At 45.3% G+C, this 25,346-nt stretch overlaps 1 protein-coding gene across 1 annotated transcript; it reads right to left on the reverse strand.

Moving 5' to 3' along the window:
• Positions 1-4,808: 4,808 nt before the first annotated feature.
• LOC149349603 (mitoferrin-2-like) lies at positions 4,809-23,509 on the reverse strand. Its single transcript, XM_089578627.1, has 5 exons — positions 23,182-23,509; positions 22,302-22,527; positions 13,496-13,552; positions 13,013-13,413; positions 4,809-8,704 (listed from the first exon to the last, which is right to left on the reverse strand). Exons 1-5 carry the CDS (start codon positions 23,296-23,298, stop codon positions 8,528-8,530), a joined length of 978 nt encoding a protein of 325 aa, XP_089434753.1. The 5' UTR covers positions 23,299-23,509; the 3' UTR covers positions 4,809-8,527.
• Between the last annotated feature and the right edge of the window lie 1,837 nt (positions 23,510-25,346).

Consider the following 25,346-nt stretch of genomic DNA (forward strand, 5'->3'; position numbering starts at 1 on the left):
TGGTAGTTTTGAAGCGTTCAACGGAGGCCAGCAATTCTGCCATGGTTAGGTCAGAAGTAATCTGATCAGAGAGCTCCGTAACCAATAAGTCAGGAGGAGATGTAAAGGTGCAGTCATGGTGCGGAAAAAACCGACGGGCCGCTTGCTGTGCAAATGCATCCTTATACACATTCAGCGCGAGGCGAATGCTTTCTGCATAATCTGCAACCTGAGAAGAGCGCTCCATGGCATGAAACACTCTCCAAAGATGTCGAATGCCTTGCGTAGAGGACAGGTGGGCACACCATGCAACCCAGCATTGCCTGCCTAGTTGCTTTGCATAATGACACGCACGTAAGGTAGCTTGGTGAAGAGAAGCAAGAGCCGAGGGGTCCTCGGGATGACGAGAAGCATAATGATCAGCCTGGCGACGACAAGCCCACAGATTCAGGAGGTGTATGTCCGGGTTTGGGTCGTCTTTGTTTACCGTAGTGGTAATAGTATGAGTTGCGAGAACAGCAGAGAGAGTAGACAGTGCTGAAGACGGGTTGAATGTAGATAAACGATTGTCAGCGCATACAGAGTCCCAAGATGTTATGCGTACGCTGCGGCATATTTTCCGTAGACGCGAAAGAGTGAGGAAGATAGAAAAAAGGGCAGTGATCACTACCTCAAGTATCTGGTTTAACAGCCCAACGAGGTTTACCGGGGCCTAACCACCAAGTCAAGTCAGGTGAATACGGGCCACCTCGTGGGCGGGTAGAGGTATTCGGGTGGTTTAAAAGTTGAAAGAAATTATCTGAAAAGCTCCCTTGGATGTGTGCACCCCTTGAGGAATCTGATAGGTAACCGCACGAAGTGTGTGCGCCGTTGAAGTCTCCACCAACTAGAATAGGGATACTCGGGTTGGTAGAACAGAGAAAACGCACCCATCCAAGATTGGGCGATACGGAGCCAGGACTGCCATAAAAAGAAACTAGAATAAGGGGGGTGCGTGCAATTTCGACAAGAAGGGCAACGACCTCTTGACATGTTTTGCACCACCGTGAAAGGTCTAGCGGTGTATGGGGAATCGAGCTGTGAATATAAATTGTAGACCTACCTGGGCTGAGGGAGGAGGCAATGCAACGGCGATCAGGGATAGAGGGTGAATGGTATGCGCGGAATCCTAAAAGGCGTGGAAATGAATTATGCTCTTGCAACAGAAACACCTATGCCTTCAGCTTTCCGTCGCGAAGGCATATGCTCCCCCAAGAGGCCTTATTAGCAAAGCCTCGAGTTCCACTGCACCAATATAGATGATGCGCTATACATCGAGAGGTCGAAGAGCTTCTATGATGAGGGAGGTCAACTGCTTCATGAGAACTAACATTTTACAGTTGAGCCCACTTATAACGAACTTGATCGTCACGCGGCATTTGTTCGTTGTATCCAAAGTTCGTAGTAAGTGGACCACCTATAATACGCCTTGAAAACAATTCCGTGGCGAGCCTTAAACCGGTGGAGCCATCCATTGCCTGGGCTGAAATCGGGAAAGTCCAAAAGGGAGGCGAAGTCTTTAGCCTTGGAGAGCATCAGCGGTCCACTGATCGGAATGTTGCGAGACCGGGCGTCAGCGAACCACTTCAGCAGTGCGTCCTCAACGTCCGCGTAGGTCGCCTTCCGAAGGCGCTTTCTAGTCGTCGCGTCGGTATTCACGGTAGCACCAAGAATCTTTTCCTTGCCCTTAGCAATGGTTGAAATGGTCGATTTCGACAGTCCTTACTTCTTGACCAGTTCGCAGTTTTTTGCACCTTGAGCAAGTTCATTAACAATGGCCATCTTCGTTGCGATGTCGACAGCTTTCCTTTTAGCACCTGATGAGGTCTGCGTACAGTCCTCCATCGCACCAGGCGCAAGTCAAGCCCTTGGGCTCGCGCGTTGAGGCAGCCTTCAACTCCCCGATCTGGGAAAGGCACGGATGCGGCAACGATGTCAACGCAGTGCCATCGCACAGAAAGAATCGACGGCGCAATGCCCTCAGCGCGGAGTGGCAACGGAGCAACAAATCACGTGGATGCATCACAGCGACGCGGGCGGCGCCACTTTCTCTTTCATCACCGCGCGCGCGCGCTTTTTCGTTTTCATTTTTCAACGCGCGCTTTTTCTTTTTTTACTTTATTTTACGGGGGCCCGAAAGCTTCGCGTTCGCTCTAACCGAGTGTTGAGGCCACAACAGTTCGTTCTATTTGAGACACTGTGCCATTGCCCCAATATATATTTTGACGGTAGCACCGCCCTCGTTCGTACTAAGCGAGCGTTCGTTATATCTGCGGCTGTTATAAGTGGGCTCGACTGTATCCACTATCCGGGTAGTCACGGTTAACAGGTGGTCGGCATCTGATTGTGGCTCAGTGCTTATTGGAGGTGATTCCAGGTGATTCCAGGACCCCTCCGCTTTTACATGCATGTCAATAATCGCCCCATTCCAGCGAGCAAATCCATTCGCACACTTGGCTGTGCTCTACAGCACAACAGACGGACTACTCAAAACGTTCACCACTCGACTACACAGTGCAGCCAAAACACTGCCCACGGAAGACTGACGACACAGTATCAGACCGCTCCGGTTGCATTTTGGCCAAGAAGGTTAACTCTGAACAATGAAAACTAAAACTAAACTAAAAAAAGTGCACACAGCTCAAACAAATTTTGCACACTTAACGAAATATTCACGTCGCACAAATGTGCCAACTATTCTAGTGTTTCATCAATTAGATGAGAAGCTATTGAGCCTCTAATGTGCATCATTTTTGTCATTTTTGGTCTTTTTTAGAACGCCGCTTCAAAAATAACTATTCACTGGAGCCAAAAACCACTCACAAAGCTGCGAGATCAACATTTCCTTTAAATGCTGCAGAAGTAGTCCTCTTTTTGGTGCGACAGATTTTCCTAATAACATCCTGCAAGCTGACAAGTCGAATGAATTTATCGTTTTACGCACTACGTTTTTTGCACCCTGTATATGTACGAACAATTATTGCTATTAACAATCCATACCAAGAAAAGTAAATGCATTTATCTCTAATGAGCTAAAAGTTGTTTTACTACAGCAATCGTGTAAACATTGTGAAAAAATGATCAATGGCCGCGCAAGCATGGGACCCACGCCTTGAGGTGAACTTACGTGTACCTCAAGTTTTATGGTCTTTGTATAGCATACTTAGTCAAGTTTTCTGCGCAATTTTTGGGGTCCGCAAATTATGCGGAGATTCTGCGAACGCGTGCTAAAAAACTCCACAAAGGTCATAACGCACAATGTATACGATATATTTCCCCGTTTAAGTCGACCCCGCAATTCGCAAAAGAAGTTCACTCCAAACATACGTCGACGCATAGCCCCCACCCCACCCTCTCCCGCCGCGGACCCATGTTTAGTTGCTCATGTGACAGCATGACAGCGCGTACGCAGCTCAAAGCAATAAACGTGAAACGATACAATTTCAAAGCTAGCAGTCAGAGGCAGATGGAGATACAAGGCCATAAAACGGCACCCTCACATGCAGCCCAGCTGAGTAGCAGCAAACAGAACAGCAAACGGTTCGGTAGTTACAGATTCTGGCGCGACACATGCAACCGCCAGAATGAGTGAGCAGGGTAAACACGCATAGTTGGCTTTTCCTAACAGGACCCAATTTGCACACGAATTACCAATTTTTTTAAAGGCCCCATGTTGCAGAAACACCAGTGTCGGCATTGACTGGTGGCGTGACCGAATATTTAAACATAACCAACCGGTTCATGACGTTACAAGCACATGATCTCGCACAGGTGATTCAAACATCTCCCATGTGATCATACTCCTGCTGCTCCATCAGCACACCAAACCACCAAGGCAAAGTGCATAAATTGGTGCTAGCGTCGTGGTCTTTGGTTTGCTGTGGTGCGTCAAGAAGTACTGATGTGTGCGTAGTTATTTGTGACTATGCTAATTAGTTATTAGGTAATTCAGCCAGATTAATTCGATTTCTGAGATGGTTTGCTGTGCTTTAACGGTTTGAAGCGTACGCATCAATGTGTAAGGTGCGATTTGGGCATCACCAATCGGGCAAAGAGTGAGAGAAGTATAAACTCGCAGCGAGGCTGCCGAGTGTGCCACCACGTAGTGATCCGATACTACTTTGACATTAGGTCATTCTGGCGGAAAGTGTCCATCCGTCACGAAGTCCGCAGAGGGACGCTGCGATCCCGTTCGTCTGCAGAGGCGGGCCGATAGTGGCTCGCGAACTGGGCTCAACCACGTTATCGCGTTCTACTCTTAAAGGTGATGCTTAAGCATGCTCCAACTTTTTCACATCACTCATCTTACGCAGCCGCACGCGTCGAAGCCGCACGTGCCGACGTGGTCGCGCCTACCTTCCCAAGCCTGCCCTGTGCGCACCCGCATGCATGCTGGTGTGCTTGCACAGCACGGAGAGCAAAATATGAGAGTAAAAGTTTTTTTTCTTAGAAAGCCGGGTAATAAATTAGGGGTGCACAAATGGCACAAGTAAATATGGTATTTGGATGCACCGAGTCCGAATTAGTAAACGTAGCTGTAAATGGCACTAACATTGGCAAACCAAAATGGTAAAGATTGAATGTAAGTCCTATAACGCAAAAAAAAAAAAATAATGTTCTAGATCAAGCAAAACCAGTTCCGACGGCCTGTACAAGATCTTACAGGCGCCATGCTGGAACTCCATGCACAGCTTCCACCAAGCTTCTATGGTGCGGGAGGCAATAAGCAGAATAAAAAAAAACATGAAAGACTCTGCTCCTGGTCCTCCAACATGGCAACACTCCTGAGGTCAGTGCAAGGAAAAGTTTTACCAGCTACAATCTTAGGCAGACATTTGAGACCAACTTTTCTTATACAGTATCTACTTGATAACTACACATCGTCTAGACCTACAATCAGCCTCCAAAAACAAGTTTATACAGATATAAAAGCACGAGTACAATCAGAAACAATGCCACTCATTCAAAAATTGCAATGCCACCAACAATAGGGCGTTGGAAAAATGACAGTCTTTACATGCTTATGTGGGCTGCGGCTAATGTTGGCGTACAAGAGTTATCATCATTAGAAACTGCCTTGAAACAAATACAAATGTTCCATAGACCAATTCAAATAAGCAGAAAATTTGGCCTTTGGAATTTATATTTCTGAAGTTTTACATACATATCAGCAGTATAATGAACTCTTCAAGAGCATTTCTCAATACAAGATGAATTCTAACAGGAAAATAGGCGTCAAATATATCCTACATTTTCAAATATGAAAAACATACAAGTTTAAATTTGTGGGCAGAAAAGTAATGAAAAGTTAGGGAAGAACTTACATATCCAGCAATAAAAAAAATATAATGTGTTTCTAACCTAGTGATGGACAATACCAGCTGCAGTTCAAACTCCAGCTGCAGTTTAAACTAAAAGGGCAAAGGCACTCCTGAAGCCATGGACAAAGGCTTCAAATCCTTCAGCGCCACCCTACGCATTCACTCAGTTGGTACACAGCAATTCAGCACACCAATTTACTTCAACACGCTTGTTCCAGATGAGAAGAAGTACTGTTACAAATAATAATGAAGGACGACATAAACATCAACGCTTTGGATTTATGTTTTGCCTGGTGCAGGTCAAACAAGGTAAAACACGAGATCTGTGCCTTGGTTCATGTCCGTCCTGTTCAAGAAGCCCTGAATGCTCCCACTGAGCTTGGCAGGCTATCAAGTGCCATCAGCAATAACCCACACAGGAGAACATTACTGCCAAAACAAGAATTTAAAAAATCTCTTTTGCTGCTCCCATCTGAACTGTCTTGTTAGCATTTCACTCAACACTCCAAGTACAATGGGTAAATTACACAGCTGTGAACACCTTAGTTAAGTTGCGCAGTGCAATACAGCACTCATAAACAAAGTGCAAAATTAGGTGTAGTTTACTACAGCTCTTATAACACGTAATTATGACTCAATACTGCAGCCAGTATCCAGGCAGTCACCACCTCACTGCAGTCACCACCTCACCTCACCTCACGTAATTATGACTCAATACTGCAGCCAGTAACCAGGCAGTCACCACCTCACTGCCATGGCACCAACGACAGCCTTGGCAAGTGAGGCAATGCTCTCAGAAGTGTAAGTCAAGAAAAAGCACAAAGTTTGATTCTGCCTTCAAGGAAAAGGCAAAGGCTAAACAATGTGCGTTTAATTTCTCCTCTCTTGTAGCGCATTAAGAAAATTGGGGGTAGGGGGTGGGGTGAGGATGACAGTGAACATGAGAAGCCTTACATTCTCCTGGGCGTTTCTCATGACTGAATAGGGGAGGGGTTCAGGGCTCCTTTAACAAGGGCTTTTCTCACACACCGCCACAAAATGCACTTTACATTGCACTTTTTTTTTTTTTTAATGGTTCAAGCTTACTCTGTAGTTATAAAAAAAAAACTGTTAAACAAGCTCTGAACCTTGTAGCCACAGCCCCACAGCTCAACACACAAGTGGGAGCTGAATTGCCACAGGCCATGGCACCAGCGACAACCTTGGCAAATGAGGCAATGCTCCCGGAAGCGTAAGTCAAGAAAAAACAAAGTTTGATTCCGATTCAAGGAAAAGGCAAAGGCTAAACAATGTGCGTTTAATTTCTCCTCTCTTGTAGCGCATTAAGAAAACAGGCGGTGGGGGGTGAGGAGAGGATTACAGTGAACATGAGAAGCCTTACCAGGGCTCCTTTAACAAAGGCTTTTCACACGCTGCCACAAAATGCACTTTACATTACACATCTTTTAAAATGGTTCAAGCTTACTTCGTAGTCATAAAAAAAAAGAACTGCTAAACAAGCTCTAAATCTTGTAACCACAGTCCCACTGCTCAACACACAAGTGGGAGCTTGGCAAGTGGAGCAATGCTCCCAGAAGTGTAAGTCAAGAAAAAATAAAGTTTGACTCTAAGTTGAGGGAAAAGGCAAAGGCTAAACAATATGCATATAAAGTCGGACTCTGAGTTGAGGGAAAAGGCAAAGGCTAAACAATGTGCGTTTAGTTTCCCCTCTCTTGTTGCGCATTTAGAAAAATTGAGGGGGGGGGGGAGGGTTCAGGGCTCCTTTAACCAGGACTTTTTCACACATACTACCAATAAATGCACCTTACATTACGCATTTTTTTAAATGGTTCAAGCTTACTTTGTAGTTATAAAAAAACTGTTAAACGAGCTCTAAATCCTGTAGCCACATGTTGCCAATAACACTTCCACAGGCACAAAATTTTCTTTTTCTGGTGTCATTTAGGCTATAAATTTCACTCTTCATCTCATTAGATGAGTGATAAGAGCGAGTCTTTGAAGCAACATTAGTGGGTCCTACTCCTCCAGCAAGGAATGAGTGGTTTAGGAGATGAAATGTGGTGGATTAATTACAAAAGATCATTACTGGAATCATTTGCTCCAAAGAAAAAGTCTGCATTGCAATTTTTTTTTTAAATAAACTGCTGTCGAACTTCATTAAGGCACCAATTTTTCCCTAGCTACAGCATTCAAGAAAAGCTGTTATCCTTCAGGATTCTGAACAATATGACTAGTCAGATAAGCCTAAAAAAACAAAAAATGCAGTTTTGTATATCAAAGTCCTTTTGCATTGAACCGAAGCCCTCAGAGAGAAAAGTAACATTCACTAAAACTATGAGCCTTGCTACAAACATCTTGCCTGCGCATGAACGCGTCATTAGGTCTTAGATGGAGACAATGTCAATGGCACTCATTTTTGCTCCACACATTTGGCACTGCTTGCTTTAACTTGCCATGTCCATTCTTCCCTGCAATGAACGTCATGATATAGCGGTAATATAAGTAAATGACAAGCACAAACATTTTGCTACAAGCAGTGGCATAGAAGCTGACATGTGCGCTGATTTACAAAATGCGAGACTGCCTATGTTTTTCACCTCCAAACTCAAGGCACAGCAAAAGGTGCTGCTGTTCACTGATAGTACTAACCGTACTATTCATTTTAAAATCTCAACTACTCCGTTTACTTCACAGTTTCTTTCCATCACAACGTCTGTACATAACACGACTAACGTAGAGCTACTCCAATCCCATTTTTATAACTGGGATAACCCTTACTAGCCAGCTTTGATATTTCAAACAACCTAATGTGAGGTGCTGAGGGGATGGTAGCATGGTATATTTAGCAGCACCAATGTCTCTGGAGTCCATACATGGCCAAGCGTCTATGCCTTGGCAAAAGCCAAACACCACACTGCCACACAACTGCTGCACCAGAGACGCCTCAACTCTTGTTTTGAAAGACGAAGGCTTTGAGCTTGTTCTTCATCTTCAAAGCTTGCTGACAGCTTGGCCTGCCTTGGCACAAGCAGGACAGATTTCACCTCTGAGGCAGGCTCGGACACTTCCGCCGAACACACGCTGTCAGGTGACTAGCTCCTCCAAACGAGGCACAGCCGTGGTCATGCATTCTGGCTTTAGCAGACAACCTGCTGCAGGAAACTCGATGCCCTCGAGTCGACAGGTTCCTAGATTGTGCCAGAACGACCCATGGATACACTAGCAACTGCAGTGTCTATACTGGTTGCGGTGCTGAACTCACTTTCCCTAGAACTGCGTCTGTTCAGGTTGGCCTTAAAGAACTCGTAGACAGACCAGGAGATTGCTGTACCAGGCATTTGGAAGAGCACTCGAGCTTGTAACCCCTGCAGATGAGGTGAAAACAAGACATTAATTAGGTGAAGTCTAAAATTCAGATATGCTGGCCTTAAGTAAAGCAAGCCTACTAGTGTAAAGAAGTAATGACATGATAGTCGCTGTGCTGATGGCCGTGTTCTTAAGCAACAACACACCATGCAAGGCATGGCAGCCAACCAGCACTCTGGGCAAGCCAACGTCTGATACTTACATGTTTGCACCATGCACAGACTTTGAGAAAAAATATGTGCTGCTAAGTTTGACCAAAGGACTGCTGATGGCACTTGTCAGATAAAATGGCATTTTGGGTGAACACAAAGAAAAGTCTTCTTAACAGAGTAGTTTGTTAACTGACCTTTGCTTACGAAGCATCACTACGGTTGACTCAACCTCCATCCCCAACTGCTCCAAAATGCAACCACCACCAACCTCCCTTCATAAACACTTCCTAAGTGTGAGTACACAAGCGCACTGAAATGTAGGGCTCCTTATGATGTACATAGGAAGAAAGCCAGCAGTCACCGAAACCAAGGAAAGCATTGGAGAAATTTCGTATCCTTTTTTTATATTTTGTGGTGTTAATCAATGGGAAATTAATAGTGCAGTTATTGCAGATAGCGCAGGTAACATGCTGCTGGTGGGATCCGAACCCACGACCTCTGAAAACCAGTGCATTTGCCTAGTTGCAAACTCTTTAGTGGCATTCTATTTATAGGCTAGACTAACTGAGAGAAGGGCTGAGATGTGCCTGGCCTTTAGAAGAAGGCAATCTGAGGAAACCAAAGGGCACAGGGGAAAGGTCGAGAGCAGTTGAGATCACAAATGGTACCACAGCATAATACACTATCAAAGCAGCAAGGCATGAACCGTTCTCCTGATGCTGCTAAAAGTACTATAAAAACTGGGCAACTAAAGGCCATGTGCAGAAATCTACAGCAAGAAGTAAGGTTTCAAGCCATTTCTCAACCTGTGGTAAGGTCTAAAGTGAAATGCTTTCTTTGTACACAGGTCTGCAAAAGAGCCCTGAACTGCTAATTGGATGGTGTCTAATTCTTGCTTTCATCCCTTGAAATGACTCTGCTGGTAACAACCTCCCATTCTTCATTAATCACCACTACCCATATTGACATCTGTTACACAACTACAAACAGGAACACACATGAGGTCTGCCTAGAAACCATTTAACCAAATTTATTATCTCCAAAACCAACTTAAGTTCAGGCTGCACTGCATTTGGCTGCATGCTAAAGTGAACAGTGCTGCATGCACAAGTTGTCACTATCGCCGTCACCAGCTTGATGCTCAAAATAGCAAAGCAACTACAGCTGAACCTTGTTGTAACAAAGTTGAAGGGGGATGGCAATTACTTCGTTATGGCCGTAGCTTTGTTACAACCCGAGTTGACCGAGCTTCTAAGGGGAATCGTCATTCCTTCATTATATCCACTGTTTCATTTTAAACCGTTTCGTTATAATGAGGTTCGACTGTATGTGTTTGGCTGACAAGTCTGACATCACCAGAGACTTCCAACCTTGCAAGAGCCCTTACACATATAAGTATGAATTTTGGTTACTCTAAGGCCTGCAGCCTCATTAGAAAGTCAACAGGATCCATACCACAGAAGTAAAAGAGAATGCGAATAAGCAGTTGAATGCCACTTAAGAGGATTTCGCAGCATGCTTCGGAGAGTGGGAGGAACACTGGTTTAAAAGTATGAGCTGTCGAAGGAAGTACTTGAAGGTGAGAGACCTAACATTGCTTCAATTTTCATAACACAAGAAGAAAGGTCCACATACTTTCCTGGAGAGACCATGCACACCATGCAAAGCATATGTTCACAAAAGCAAAGCTCATACTGCATGGCAAAGTGGTGCGCATTAACCACAGCCTTTGGCATATGCTCTGCACCAGATGCTACACATGCACACTCCACATTACAATGGCCCCTGTGCCATGAGGCTATCAGAGTGTGTTGCCACTACTACTTCTCCATACATCTAACAGGTCCATTTCCAAAGCAATAATGGCAGAAATAAGAAAGCTTTGTACCTGTTCCCCACTAATTCAGGTTTTAACCCGCAGAACACCAGACAGCATATTATGAGCGCTTCGTTTTACTCTAGACAAGAGGCAAGATGGTGACAACTGGGCATCACTAAATGGCTGATGGACAAGTCAACATGGGCACTTTGGTACATAAAGAGGCCACATTATGTTAAAAGGGTAAACACGTTGGTTGCTAACATGGCAGTGAGAAATGACACAGAGAAAAGTATACTTCAGTTCATGTAAACAACACTCAATGGTTTCAAGTAAAACACAACCGATATGGGTACGAACTAGTCTCACTGTCCGTGCAATTTGTAGCAGTATTCCAACCAAGCATTTTGGTGTGTATAGGGTTGGTTGCTGAATAACATGATGGCAGTATATTAAACATCCACTTTCATGCTAGTAGTTTAATGAATATTATGCAAGTTAACAAACAATGCACTGAACATATCTCATTTTATTCCATTTACCAATCTCAATGTGCCAACTTCGTTTATTTTTTTTTTTACTGAGTCTTTCAATATGACGATGGAACAAATACCAGGATAAGAGAAGTGAAGCAAAAAAAAAAACTGCCAGCAGAGTTCCACTGAATTTCTACAGATCAAAAGGCTAGGTACAACTTTTAGAGTGTTAGCTCTACTGGTCGTGTTTCGAGCCTCCAAGTTATGCTGACTCCACGGATAGAATCCAAGATGGCGGCCTCTATAGCAACGACACTGTATCCCAGTAGTTGCCATGGTAACCGTAGTGGTTACATAACAATAAAATAACAAGCGGCAGCATGATGCCCAAGCACCCCAACTCGAAACTACGCTATATCAATCAGGTATATCAATCAGGTATATAAATCCCTGTCTGGCAAGCGTCAAAGCCGGGCCACTTAGTCCCGCCATTCGTGTAACATTTGTGGACCAATCGTCGGCCGCAGAATGTTCCGGATGGTGTCATACGATCTAGCGTTTTGTGCAGCATAAACTTACTAGTTAAGTTAGAGCCTACCTCACGGTAGGGATTCGAACCAGTGACCTATGTACACCAAATTCCATGTCTTTACGAATCTTCCTATGAACACTGGCTCAACCATTTGTCAAGGATTTCACCTTTTGTGCAGCATAAACTTAATGGTTAAGTTAGAGTCTAGATCGCGGCAGGGATTCGAACCAGTGACCTATGCTAGGTGTTAACACTCGATATTCGGTTTGGTTTATGGGGTTTAACGTCCCAAAGCGACTAAGGCTATGAGAGACGCCGTAGTGGAGGGATCCGGAAATTTCGACCACCTGGGGTTCTTTAACGTGCACTGACATCGCACAGTACACGGGCCTCGAATTTCTCCTCCAAAGAAATTCAGCCGCCACGGCCGGGATCGAACCCGCGTCTTTCGGGCCAGCAGCCGAGCACCATAGCCACTGAGCCACCGCGGCGGCGTACTCGATATTCGATCAATGCCTGAGCATCGGCTCATTTTTTCTTGCATCAACAGTATATCTCACATTTCTAAGTTAACCATGAACAAGGTTGAATTTTTGTACTTTAACAAAAAAAAAGGCAACGAGAAAAATGAATAGTTACGAGTTTACTCTTATCTGCATATATGTGATTAACGCAAGTTTGTTCAACATGACGGCAAAGCATGTGGACATTAAAGGGAAGCTGAAACGGATTTTTGAGAATTCGAGGTTATTCAAGAATTCGAATCTATCAAGCTTCTAGATAAAGCATGCAAAGTATTTTTTCACTAGCATTTAAAATGGTGACATAATCGTCGATTAAAACCGCGATGATGGTTAGGCTTCTCCTCACTACGTTGGAGGAGTGCGAGGAAACTTGACAGTGACGTCATTGTTGCCGAAATTTGAGATGTCCGCTGCTTACGCCTGCGTGCTGCTGTGCTTCGTCAGATGGCTCCAAACATTGCACCGTGAGCTTCACCTTCGATAGCGTCGGTTTTCTTCCATGGAATAACCGTTTCTTCACTGGAAACGTAGTGCCGTCATAGGTGACGTCATTACCGGGGTCTCTGCCCGTCGCTGTGCACTTCAGAGAAGCTGAACGCCGAACACGACTTAATTCGGCGATTACGCCACCATTTCAAATGCTAGAGCAAGACAATTTTGCAGGCTTTACCTGCACATTTTGTACATTCGGCCCTTTTAAACACATCGAATTCTAAAACCGTTTCAGTTGCCCTTTAAGAGGAAACCTCAACTGAACACTTTATACATTTTCTTCCAGGTCGCAAAATGAGATAGGTGGCCTACCCGAAAGTATCCCTTCAAGCCACAACAGCTGTAGATGGTCGTTGCAGCATTGATGAGGCCACTGATCTGAGGTTGGTGGGTAGTCTTGAGTAGAGAAGTCTCTTGTGTGTTCAGCAATGTCTTGCACACATCCAATGGAGTGGTGACGGCTGCGGCAAACGCACCTGCTACACCACCAGATAGCATATGTGCCATCGGATTATAGGTACGTTCTTTGTTAGTCACCACCTGCATGAACTCATAGGTGACAAAGTGGACGCATTGGAAAGGAATGTTCATGGACAGCTGGGTTGTGTAGCTCCGGTAGAAGGCACGTGCTCCCTCATGCTGCCACACGTGCAAGAAGCACTCTGTACATCGCTTAAACTGGCTGTTGTACATCTGCATTCGCTGCTTTACCACTGCACAGAAAACAACCTCAATTCAGTGCACTGTTGGTTGAGAAGAAATGAAATTTGCAAACCCACTTGGCTGCGAACTCACCTTCAGCCGGGTTCATTATACTGTCATGCATCACTGTAGCCAGACACCCTGCAAGACCTGAAATTAAAAGGAATGACATATGCATCTATGACCGAACTTCATGCAACAATTGTAAAATGTACCACTGTTTGTGAAGGCATGTAACTTCCACACTGCCAGGTTCCCAGTACCAAAGAAGTCTCATGGCAACATTGTCAACTAGCTTAAGCTTTGTACTGATACAGGTAGTGCTTTAGCATTACCTGTACCAGTATTTGGCCTAAAAAGCTGCATAGCTAGAATGTTTCTAAAAAATTACCCAATATACATATAGGTATTCAAAGATTCAAGCTGTGTAAATGCCTAAATGTTACAGCAAGCACGGCATACATCGAGAAAAATGGTTACCAACCACCAGCCTCTAGAAGCAAACATTTTTTTTATGCGAAAACAACATGTGCATTTCAAAGCTGCTGCCTTATATACAACAAAAAACTCACTGAAACTGAGTAAGCGCCAGGTTTTAATGATTTAAAAATATGACATTTGTTATACATACTAGAAAAAATGTGCACTTTTATCTTTTATGCAACAAGGTGCAAAATCAAGCTGCAGGAAAGAGCAGCATAAAACCAGCTGCACACTTTTCTGAATTAAAAGCCTTATACAGCTCCAGTCAGTACTGGTCCTTTATAGAATGTTTGCAATGCAGTAAATGGTCAGCACGTCAGTGAAAGAAACCTGCAAGGTCAATATTTTTTTCACAACATGAGTCCTGAACACTTTGGTTTCTGTCAAGAAAATATCAGATTACACAAACCAGACAAAAAAAAATCTATTTTCCTTTCATTATAAACAACTTTCCCAAATAGAAGTGAAAAGAAACAAACATTTTAGGCAATTCTAACAACAGCAATACTTGCACACAGCTCAGCTTATGTTTCCTATGTATGTAACTAAAAGAAGAAAGCTTTTCAAAGAAACAAAACAAAATGGAATAAAAGGTGCCAGCTTTTAACACTCTTGAGCATACAAAAATACAATGGGAGTGTAACAAGAATTTAACCATGGCTATTGGGCTCCTTTGTGACAACCACTCACTTCAACTGACGATGTGTGGGCCTATCATCACCATATAAGCACTGTAGTGCAAAGCATATGTTGGGCATTATACCGGAACCAAATCCTCAATCTGCTGTAATCCTGTATCAAGGAAGCGTCACACTGTACAGGGACTGCATGAATGCATTTACGTGTCGAATATGCCCTAACTTGTTCTGTGCATGTTTCCTATTTTTAAGTCAAATGTTACCTTGCTGGCCGGACTGAAGCTGGCTGACTGATGAATTTTTACCTGTCCAAGCAACACTATGGCCTATGAGGCACACCAAAGAGAAGGGCTCCAAATTAATGTCAACAACTATGATTTTTTAATGTGCACTGATACGTTAGTATAAGCCAATTTTGCAATTTGCCTCCACCAAAGAGAAGTCGCCTTCGAACAAATCAAACCTAGGGCAGATCTAGGATATGACCACCCTCCATCTAGAGCAAAAGAATTTCTATTGATAATGATGATGAGTGACTTTAACAGCAATCTAACATACCTTAATTTTATATCAAAGAAAGACACTGACCCCCTTTTTCTGCAAATGAACTTGAAATGTATTCCGCCAACCTACTACAACATGAAGCAGGATTGAGTCATTGCTTAAACGTTTGAAATGAACGTCTTCAGGAGGGACGAAATCTGGGTCATGGATTCAGACGATTTGTCATGTCTTGTTCATCTTGTTCAACAAGGCTAAGCATAAACTACTCTGTTTTGCTCACACATGACTATTCCACAATATGCCTGCATTCTGTGTTACCTTTCTGGTCTGTACATGTTCATAAATGCACTCGCAGCACACAGAGGCGTTAGTAAATGTACAGCCTTCAGAGCCAAGCTCTGTGGCTTGCTATGCATCTCCGGCATTCCAAATTTCCTGAAGGTGAGAAGAACTCTTGTTCTCACCCATCTAAAGCCTACAAGAACCCCATTACATTCTTTAGAAGCAAACACCTTGGGCACTTTTGATAAAGACTACACAGCCATCAAATAAGAGCCAAACTCAGGCTAAGAGAAGTGTATTGATGCCACAGTTTCAAAAATGCTGTGCCTTCGCCAGCACTGGTCATGAAATGACTTCTATGAGTTGTAGGCACTTTACCATGAGTGTAAAGGCCGCAGAATCAAGTCATGCACACCTGACCAAATACTGCCTCGGTATAAAATTAGCCACTTTTAGGTTTGATGACAGCAAGTAACTAATTCAAGCAGCAACAGTCTGGTTTAGTATAGATGGCTTGTACCAAAGCCAGAACAGCTGCTATGTTGGAGACCAGGAAGATGGCAAAGAACTGCATTTTTCTGATCCACTTATAACCATCTACTCCAACCTACTCTGTGAAAGTCAAGTCCCCTGCTCCACCATGGCACACTACAGTGCTGTACGGAACCCATACTTATTAGGCAGGACAAGCACATGAAATGCACTATGAAGCCAAATTAATCTGGAGCCCATCACTTAAACCCCATATACTACCACACTGGTTCTGACTTTCCACCAGGCATACCAACCGAGCAATCGGTGAAATGAAGAATGATGATACAAACAAGATGCCACAGCAGCAAGATATCGATCAAAATTTTATGCACAAGTTAGACGATGCGCTTTTGCACACAACTTAAAAATTGACTTGTGGAAGTGAAAGATTGCCGTGAATCGTCAGGATGAGATTGCCTGGCAAACTAATGGGTCCAGTGAACGTCTCTGTCTGGGTGGATACCTGAACTGTGCCATGGGAGAAGTGCATAGAGTAAAAATAAACTAGAATGCCCTTACTGCTTCTCATACTATCATGAGATTCATCATCATACATTGAAAGACAGTGATGGTATGGTTTCATTTTACGCAGGTGGTACCCAGCTCACTGTTTCCTTAGTCACAGCAGCCTGGTTATTTCTGGCAAAGACAGTACACGTATCGCACAAAGTTTAGGGTATATGTGGCTGGTCAATGAACCTGTAAGCACATTTTGTGCCGAGAAAATTTTTACGCTTTGCAACAATGTGCACGTCACCATACCGGCACACACCTGAAAAATACAAGGATAAATTTTAAGTTTTCTATGGTTAGTCCTCCATCTAAATTTGCTTTTAGAATTATCCACAGATCGCTGTTCTCAAGGAATTTTTTGAAATATTCATTTTGGTTTATGGTTTATGGTTTATGGGGTTTAACGTCCCAAAGCGACTAAGGCTATGAGAGACGCCGTAGTGAAGGGCTCCGGAAATTTCGACCACCTGGGGTTCTTTAACGTGCACTGACATCGCACAGCACACGGGCCTCTAGAATTTCTCCTCCAAAGAAATTCTAGCCGCCGCGGCCGGGATCGAACCCGCGTCTTTTGGGTCAGCAGCCGAGCACCATAGCCACTGAGCCACCGCGGCGGCAAATATTCATTTTGTGTACAGATGGTCTACATATCTTGAATGTGCCCCAAATTCAAAAAGACAAGTTTTTTCGTTTCTCTCTATCTCTCTCTCTCTCTCTCTCTCACTCACTCTCTCTCACACACACACACGTGCACGCACGCACAACAAAAACTGTGAACTCTGCATTCAAGCTACTCATTATCATCATCATCATTAGGGGTGTGAAAATTGTGCTGCTTCGAAATCAAATTGCATACCAATAGTGTAGGTTTGCCAGCAAACTGAATATAAATCAGGGTGAAATAAGTGAATCGAATGTGAGTGCATTATTCATACGCATATTCATTACTAGTGGCATTTAAGCAAAAACAGCGAAGTGCTAGCAGCGGCGCTATGGCACAGCACCATAACTCATGCAGTTATAACTACAGCTGTCAAACAAAGGAACATTGATATCTACTACAAGGGACGCAACATGGAGTCAGTATATTAATGCCATGACCACCATTCTGTAAGCAAAGAATTTTTTTTTTTGAAGCAAAAGCTTAACTACGGGACCTCGAACTTCGATCGCTGTGTGCCTAGTTTTCACCTTCAAATGACCTTGAGCTTCGAAAGCAAAGGAAAGGCACATAACCGGCCCCCCCGGGGACAGTGGACACCTTAGTCGCGTTTTAAACTATGAAACCAATGGAGCGGGAGCTTGGAAAGCAAAGGAAAGGCACATAACTGCCCTCTTGGAACAGTGGACACCTGTCGTGCTTTAAGCTACGTGGCGGTAGTGACAGATGTGCAACCCACCGCGGTGGCTCAGTGGTTAAGGCGCTCGTCTACTGAGCCGGACTGTACGGGTTCAAACCCGACCGCGGCAGCAGCGTTTCGATGGAGGCAGAACGCAAAGGCGCCCGTGTGCTGTGCAATGTCAGTGCACGTTAAAGATTCACAGGTGGTCGAAATTATTCCGGAGACCTCCACTACGACACCTCTTTCTCTCTTTCTTCTTTCACTCCCACCTTCCTCCCTTCCCTTACGGCACGGTTCAGGTGCCCCCGAGATATGTGAGACAGATACTGCACCATTTTTTTTCTTCAAAAACCAATTTACCAATTTACAGATGTGTGCTGCATGCGTTAGCATTGACAACGTTGTGGCAGAAATGCGGCACTGAAGCCATAGGCCGTTGGCGTTCATTTTCATTATGTTCACTGGCGTTGGCATTGACAACATTTCATACTCCGATGATTTTAAGGAAAGGAAGTGCGCATAACTGGCTCCCTGGGTCAGTGGACGCCTGAATCGCCCTTATAGGTACGTGGGGTGATGAGAGAGAGATGTGGGCTGCATGCGTTAGCGCTGACAACGTTGTGGCAGACACGCGGCACTGAAGCCCTAGGCCGCAGCGTTTATTGGGTGAGCAAACTCTCTTGATCAACCATTAACTGCCACATGCCAGGGTGGCAGGGTGGGTGTGCTACCTATCCAGTGTCCGAACGCACTCAGCGTTACAGACGCCAAGCCCCTTATAGTTGCCCGATACGCCGTAGCTTTCGCTCTCTAACCAGATTCAGCAGTAGTTGAACCACAGCTAATTTTATTTTTTACCAACAACAACAGCGAATAAACTAGCCCCATATATAAGTAGATGCGGGGCGCACGAGCTATGAGCCATGGCTTCTGAGATCTGGCATCACAGTAGGGGCTTCTAAGCCTCGTTGAACCCTGCCGCATTCCAAAATCTTGGAAACCATATATGTGCTTTATGAACATGTCCACATGAAAGGACTGCGGCACGGCACTGAAACCTCTTTCCCACACAAACCAATCGCGACAGCACACCATGCGGTACCACAGTACGCAGTTTTTGAAACAGTCGCGGAAGGCACTTACCGTATTTTCCGGTGTATAAGACGCGACTTTTTTTCAAAAATCTTGTTGATGCGTCCCATACAAGGGTGCGTCTTATACGCTAATTTTTCCTTTTTTTGCGAGTTCAGAAATAACTCAGGCTCTTGTTGAAGTTTTTTTCACCGAAAAAATATCACTACCAGTGACGCTGTTGTAACACGGTTAATACTTCAATTCGTGGACCGCCATGAGCCACTTTTTTTAAGTGAACTTTATCAAACACGCACGGAGGCCCCAAGCAAAAGTAATGTGAAATGCCAAAATATGCCGACAAACACGCTTCTCGCCATTGTCAGGACAAGCCAAGACAAGCCGGTGTTCTTTTTTAGCCACCCTTTGCAACTTTCTTTGCTCCGCGTTTGTAGTGAGAAGAGAATGTGTCAGCCGCGTTGCCTCCAGAAATGGGCGAACTTTTTGATAGCACATTCGAAGATGAAGACTTCGAAGGTTTTAAGCAGAAATAAAATGTTGTTATGGACATATGGGAGAGCTCTTTCGTTCTTCCTTTTTTCTAAATCGTGGGCGGGTATGGCGTGAGTGTTGCCTTTTTCGATCATTTAGCGTTTGCTTAAGAATTTCTCACTGGTACGGTGAATTTCGTGATGGTCATGCAAGCGTGTTTAATTAAGCCTCACTAGCCTAACTGGCTAAATTGGGGTGCGTCTTATATACCAACTTTTTCAATGACAGCCTGCATATATGGCATGTGCGTCTTATACAGGGGTGCGTCTTATACACTGGAAAATACGGTATTCAGGTCGACTATTTGTAAACTATTCAAAAAGTGACAAGAGGAGAGTGAAAGGCGTGAAAACACTGAAATTCAAATTTTGACTAGATAACTTATACCCCTGTCAGGCGTGCAAGTTAAGTGCACTTACCGGGAGTGCGCTTCGGCATCTCGAGTGACACTTTAGGCTACGCGGTGCTAAACGGGAAAGCAAAGTGTGACAGGGGTATTATACCCCTGTCACACGGACACTTTCGATGCTCATTGAACTCGATCTGCATCGAGATTTTCGAGCACGCTCGAAACATCCGGTGCTACACGTGCATTTTCAATGCTCCTTGAGAAGTTTCCCTCATGTGTGTTAGGTGGCGCCAAATGTTTCTCCAACAGCCATAACAAGGTGATGTCTGGCAACACTGTGCAGTCGGGGGCAGCGGCAGCCAAATCCGTAGCCAGACGTGCGACGCACCTCTGTGCCTCTGCTGTTGTGCGATGGAACCCGAGGGTCCACAATGCCTCCGCGATTTCTGCGTAGACTACGGCGTTTCTCTTCTGGTGCCGCAAATTATCTAGGCGGTCTAGCCAACAGTGGATGAGAGCGGCTGTCTCGCGCTCGCTCCACAGTGTACGCGTCGACGAGCAGGAGGACGCCATCTTTGTTGTTTACACTGACGGCGAAGCTTGGAGCGTGGTACCGAGATTATATATAAATATGTTTGCATATAAGCAGGCATAGTGCCTGAAAATGTTCTGTCTTGCATTTTAATCAATTACAACAACAACAGTTGTAGTTTTGTTTTGTTAACTAGTGTTTATTTTTATAGCTTCGTGAGAGCGAGAGTGCTTTCGATTGTGCTTGGAACCTCAAGCACTCTTGAGGGGCCGGCATCGAGTCAAGCAGGATCGAGCTCGATTGCGCTTGAAAGTGGCCGTGTGACAACCGTCGATCTGCATTGAGTTCGATGAGCATTGACTCAATGAGGATCGAAAGTGCCCGTGTGACAGGGGTATTAGATCAACAAAACCAACATGTTTGCCTATGTAAACGCACTGCAAAGGAAGCAAAACAAAAAAACCACCACCAGACGCTCTGGTTATTGTTTTGCATCGAAGGACTTTGCACTTCTCTGTACACATCTATGACCAAGCGCAAAGCACTTAAGTCTACTCTCTAGATAACTGAGAACAGCTTGGCAGAATCGATCTGATCGAGCCATTGCATTCTACAAGTGTTCGTTTCGCTCCCAAGGAAAGACACAAAGAAAAAAACCATTCTTTTCACATTTACCAGTGCACATCGTCAGCTTGTGGAGGATCACCGGGTGGCGGTGCCAGGTGGCGCCACATTCCTATCAACAGCGTGCAGTGGCAGGGCACGGTACGCGGTAAGCAGTGATGGTAGCGGTATGCGTTTTGCTAGAAAGTATCTCGCGTAGGTCGTCACTCCGTTGCAATATCTCATGCTCGAATTTGGGTAAGTCAAGGACGGCCATTGATCAATGTTCCCTTCCACGCCATCAACATGACGGTGAAGCATCCCTAAGCCAGCTGGGCGTCCACATGGTTGTTGTAACAATGGAAACGACTCTGCCAGCTTTGGCAAGAACGAGTTACAGCAAACAGGCAACCATGGTGTGCAAACTTCCACGACGACATACTCAGATAGGCTGTTTTGATTGGTCCCACCCAATGTCATCACTGGGAAAGTGAAATGGAAATGGGAAGCACCGTGAAAATCGAGTTGAGGGCAGCATTTTGTTTGCTTGTATTCTGAAATTTGTTCACTGAATAACTCTCACACCTATGCGCTGATTCCAGTAATTCTCTCTGTGTCAGCATCTGTGTGACATAAAGAATTCACCTGAAGTATAGCCCGCATCCCTTCAAGCAGTGTTTCACAGCCCTTTTAATAACTTTATAAAACCAAAATATATGTGCAAGAAGGTTGTGCAATAAGGGAGTAGTTACTCATTGACATCCACCCGAGCGCAGCCTTACGGCTACAAAGGAAAGCTATACAGCTTTCTCAGAAACTTCGTAGTTAAAGAAAAATTCGTCCTGATCCGGGGATCGAACCCGGGACCACCGCTTCACCGGAGCAGTCGCTCTACCAATTGAGCTAACCGGGACGGCAAGCTTATGGTAGGGCGAGAGCGAATTGATCAATAACTCGAAGTGGGAACAATGTTGGTCAAATGTTTGTGGTTGTGCATCACCCAGTGATATTTTACGGCATATTCCAATCGGCAATACGGAACATGTTTTCATGCTCTGTGAAACGAGAAGAGTGTTTTAATGGACAATTTGGATTAAAATCCCGAGTAACTGGCAGAGACAGAATTCGTGCTCCTTCACAGATTCAGGGCTCTGCTCCATATCGCCGATTGAAATACACCATATGTGCATTTGTAAAACAAAAACATCGAATAGCCTTTCTGCAGAAGCTGCAGTGAAAGACTCAGCCTACAGACACTAACCACCACGCTTGAGCACAGGAATACGTGGAGATTAGGTTAGGTCTTTATGAACTACACAATATAGCTTTCACACTGCAAAAATTCCACTGCCATAGAGCAACTCAACAGACCAATGTTATTCCACAAACAGCAAAAGCCCACCAGTGCAGCTGTGTAACAGCAAAGTGCGTCATCAGTAAGAAGGCACTGCAAGGAATTCCGCCATGCAGCACAGAAATGAAATGACCCAAGCACCTTGAGAAATGGGGCTGTTTGTTCCGTGTTCCGTGCCGCTGATACTTCGCTTGAGCTTTTCATAACATGAGAAGTACAAGGCATGGGCTGGGCCAGCACCGATAACCACTGCACTCATCCCCCGGACAGGTCGGAGTGCACCTTCATGTCGTACCATCTTGTAGAATGCATCAGAAATTGAGCTGTATCTACCGCCGGGGCTAGGCCGCAAGCTTTGCATTCTAGTCTGCAAAGAATGAGAGTTACACACGAGTATATATAAATGAATGGTCAACATTTGATTCGCTTTTGAACACATACTAAGCCCATAGTTTTCAAACACTATGTGCACGCACTGGGCAAAAAAGGCCATTTGTAGAGATGTCACAGGGCATAACTCGAGCACGCCGTTACAACCTGCGAGCACGATAATGCTCAAGCGACTTGAGACAGGCTCATCTGCGTAACTCTGCGCTCACAGCAGACTACACTGCGACGTCGTCTAGCCACCAAATTGCTCACAGCTGCGCGACTAGTTCTGTGGCTGCGTCCAGGAACAAGACAGTCCACTTTTGTTAAGCAAATGAACCCATATCGCCAAAGTAGTCTGCACCTGTGGCCGACAGCAGTCAAGGTCGCGTTTTTCAACACTCGCGAAACTGGTACAGCGACTCTCGTAGCATGGCAACTTTCAGTGCAGCCTTCAAGACAAGTCGCTTACGTTACCGTAAAACTGATCACAAGCAAAGCAAGCAAATGCGCTGTCCTACAAACAAATTAAGACAAACTAGTAACCGCAACGCATTTACAGTACTAGCAATGAAACGTGTAAAGCGCTTCCCACAACGTGCACAAGCAGGCATCGCGTTTTCCGAGCTCCACGTGTCTGGTATGAACTCACCTTGACAGAATCCAAAGGGTACATTACGCAGTGCTCCATGACTCCTGCCGCGGCACCCGCAAGCATGTGGGTAACCACATTGGTCGTCGGTAGACTTTCATAGTCCTCGAACTCCATAAGATCAAGAGACGATCAAAAGGCCGCCTTGGAATTATTAACCTTAAGGACACAATTTAGAAATACAGGTGCGTGATAGCGTCCAAAACCCCTACATTTTTGCTTAGAAATACCAGAAATAACTTGTCGTAAGGGGTAAGGACAACTCGTGCCAATGGTTTACGGTGGCGGCAAGCAAACCAGCGCCGCCGCGCCGCTGGCTCGGCATGAGGGCGCCCTCATCGCATAGTACATATTTACTGGAGAGAAGAGCGGCCCGCTTTCCATGCTTTCCTCGCTTTCCCGCGTTGTTAGCCCACCTAGCGGCACCGACTCCAACACATGCTCCTACAGCTCCTATGTCCTACACACGTCGTGGTCCTACATGAGCTGGTTCTCGCGGTGCAGCAGCACTTCGACATTCGTTCCAGCCATGGTTTCAACTAAAGGCCTTTCTAGAACACTGCAGTTTCAACGTTGCAAGATGGGGCCTCTGCACGACGCCATTCGTTCCAAAAAAGTGCAGGCGTCGTACAGGTGTGGTTCAAGAAATCTGCTGCATTCGATACAGAGCTGGTTCGAGGTACCGATCCTGAAGTGCCGCTGGTGCTAGCGCGGTGCAGAACCAGTTCTGTAGTGCACGTGCAGCGCATCAGCAGTGCCACACGCGGCAATTTTCAATCGAGTGCTTGCAGGCACAGGCCTTGTCTACTCGCCGTTCATATATCATACAGAAAGATCATATGTTCATATGGCTCGCCGGGGAGGTGTTCAGTTCTCGCGTGCATTTTGCATTTTTTGTGCGTGGTCGTTTTCGTGACTTGAGTCAGCAACGGACGACGACGACGACATCACATAGTTCCTTGTTATGGAGTTCTCTTCGACAGTAAAGATGAGGAAACCGACGCCGTTGGTTCGTCGGACAGACCGCAGTCGAATTCCGAAGTACTATGAAAACGTGGTTGCAAGATACTTCAATATCGAAATCACGAGGCTAATTAATCAGACTCTCCAGATAGAGGTTCGAGGAACTTTGGACGCGATTCAAGGCCTCTGCATATATTTTCCAACGCCTCGGGTCCCGCCACTCATTTAGCTCTTTATAAGTACTGATTAAAAAAAAAAAGTCCTTCGGTAGCTCTAGAGGGCTTCCTCGCTGCTTAGCGCTTGTTCCGGCGGCGTCCCTTTAGCCGAAGCGGCAGGGCCAGGCGGCGGCAAATACCTGCGACATCTGCATGCATGCTTAGCGCAGCAAGGAAAGGTAACCGCGCGCGCGGCCGTTGTGGCAAAGCACGCTCAGATTCGCCCTGCCCGCAGTTTGTCAATGGCATACACATCGTGCCATTGACAAACTGCTTACCTTATGGTTTTGGTTTATGATTTAGCCTATGGATATGCTTACGGTTTAGCTTATGGTTATGCTTTATGATTTAGCCTATGGAAATGCTTACGGTTTAAGTTATGGTTATGCTTATGATTTAGCCTATGTACGTTATGCTTACGGTTTAACTTATGGTTATGCTTTGGTGGTTATGCTATACGTCTGCCTTGTTTAGTAAAATCGCGCCGTGTCATTCGCTCAGTCTCGGCTAGAACGAGAGAAAGCGCTTCCCGCCTTTTATCAATCCGCCGCCTGGGAGAAGCTATTGCTTTCCAGCCGGCCTCTGCGCTAAACACGCGCTTGCGGCGAACGTCAAACGATGACGCACAGCGCGCGGCAGCGTGCGCCTGTTCTATGGGCAAGCGCGCCTTATATACTATAGACCATGCTATAGACGCTTTACAGCGCCGTGTCATGGGCATAGGTCATGGGGGCTGCCATCTTTGATCACATGATCACGCCGCCATTACACGCTGCTCGGCGCGCATGACTACATACAGGGCAAAATAAGCAAGGAAGCGCTGAGCATCCTCCTCGAAGCAAAGCTTCCAAATAAGACCTTAAGACACAGGATTTTCTGGATACCGGCACACACCGGGATAGAGGGTAACTCGAGCGTAGACAGCCTAGTTCGCGAGATCACGAGCCGAGCAGGGCAGTCAGAAACCCTGGAGGACCCCATGACGGT

Source organism: Amblyomma mixtum, chromosome 3 (assembly GCF_055824585.1).
Source record: "Amblyomma mixtum isolate Tamu chromosome 3, ASM5582458v1, whole genome shotgun sequence".
NCBI lineage: Eukaryota > Metazoa > Arthropoda > Arachnida > Ixodida > Ixodidae > Amblyomma > Amblyomma mixtum.

Excerpts from the sequence above, each read along its gene's own strand:
- LOC149349603 (XM_089578627.1), bottom strand. The coding sequence starts at position 23,298 with ATGGAGTTCGAGGACTATGAAAGTCTACCGACGACCAATGTGGTTACC. Across the intron at positions 22,528-23,181 it reads ACCCTTTGGATTCTGTCAAG|ACTAGAATGCAAAGCTTGCG; the intron begins GTGAGTTCATAC and ends CATTCTTTGCAG. Across the intron at positions 13,414-13,495 it reads TATAATGAACCCGGCTGAAG|TGGTAAAGCAGCGAATGCAG; the intron begins GTGAGTTCGCAG and ends TTTTCTGTGCAG.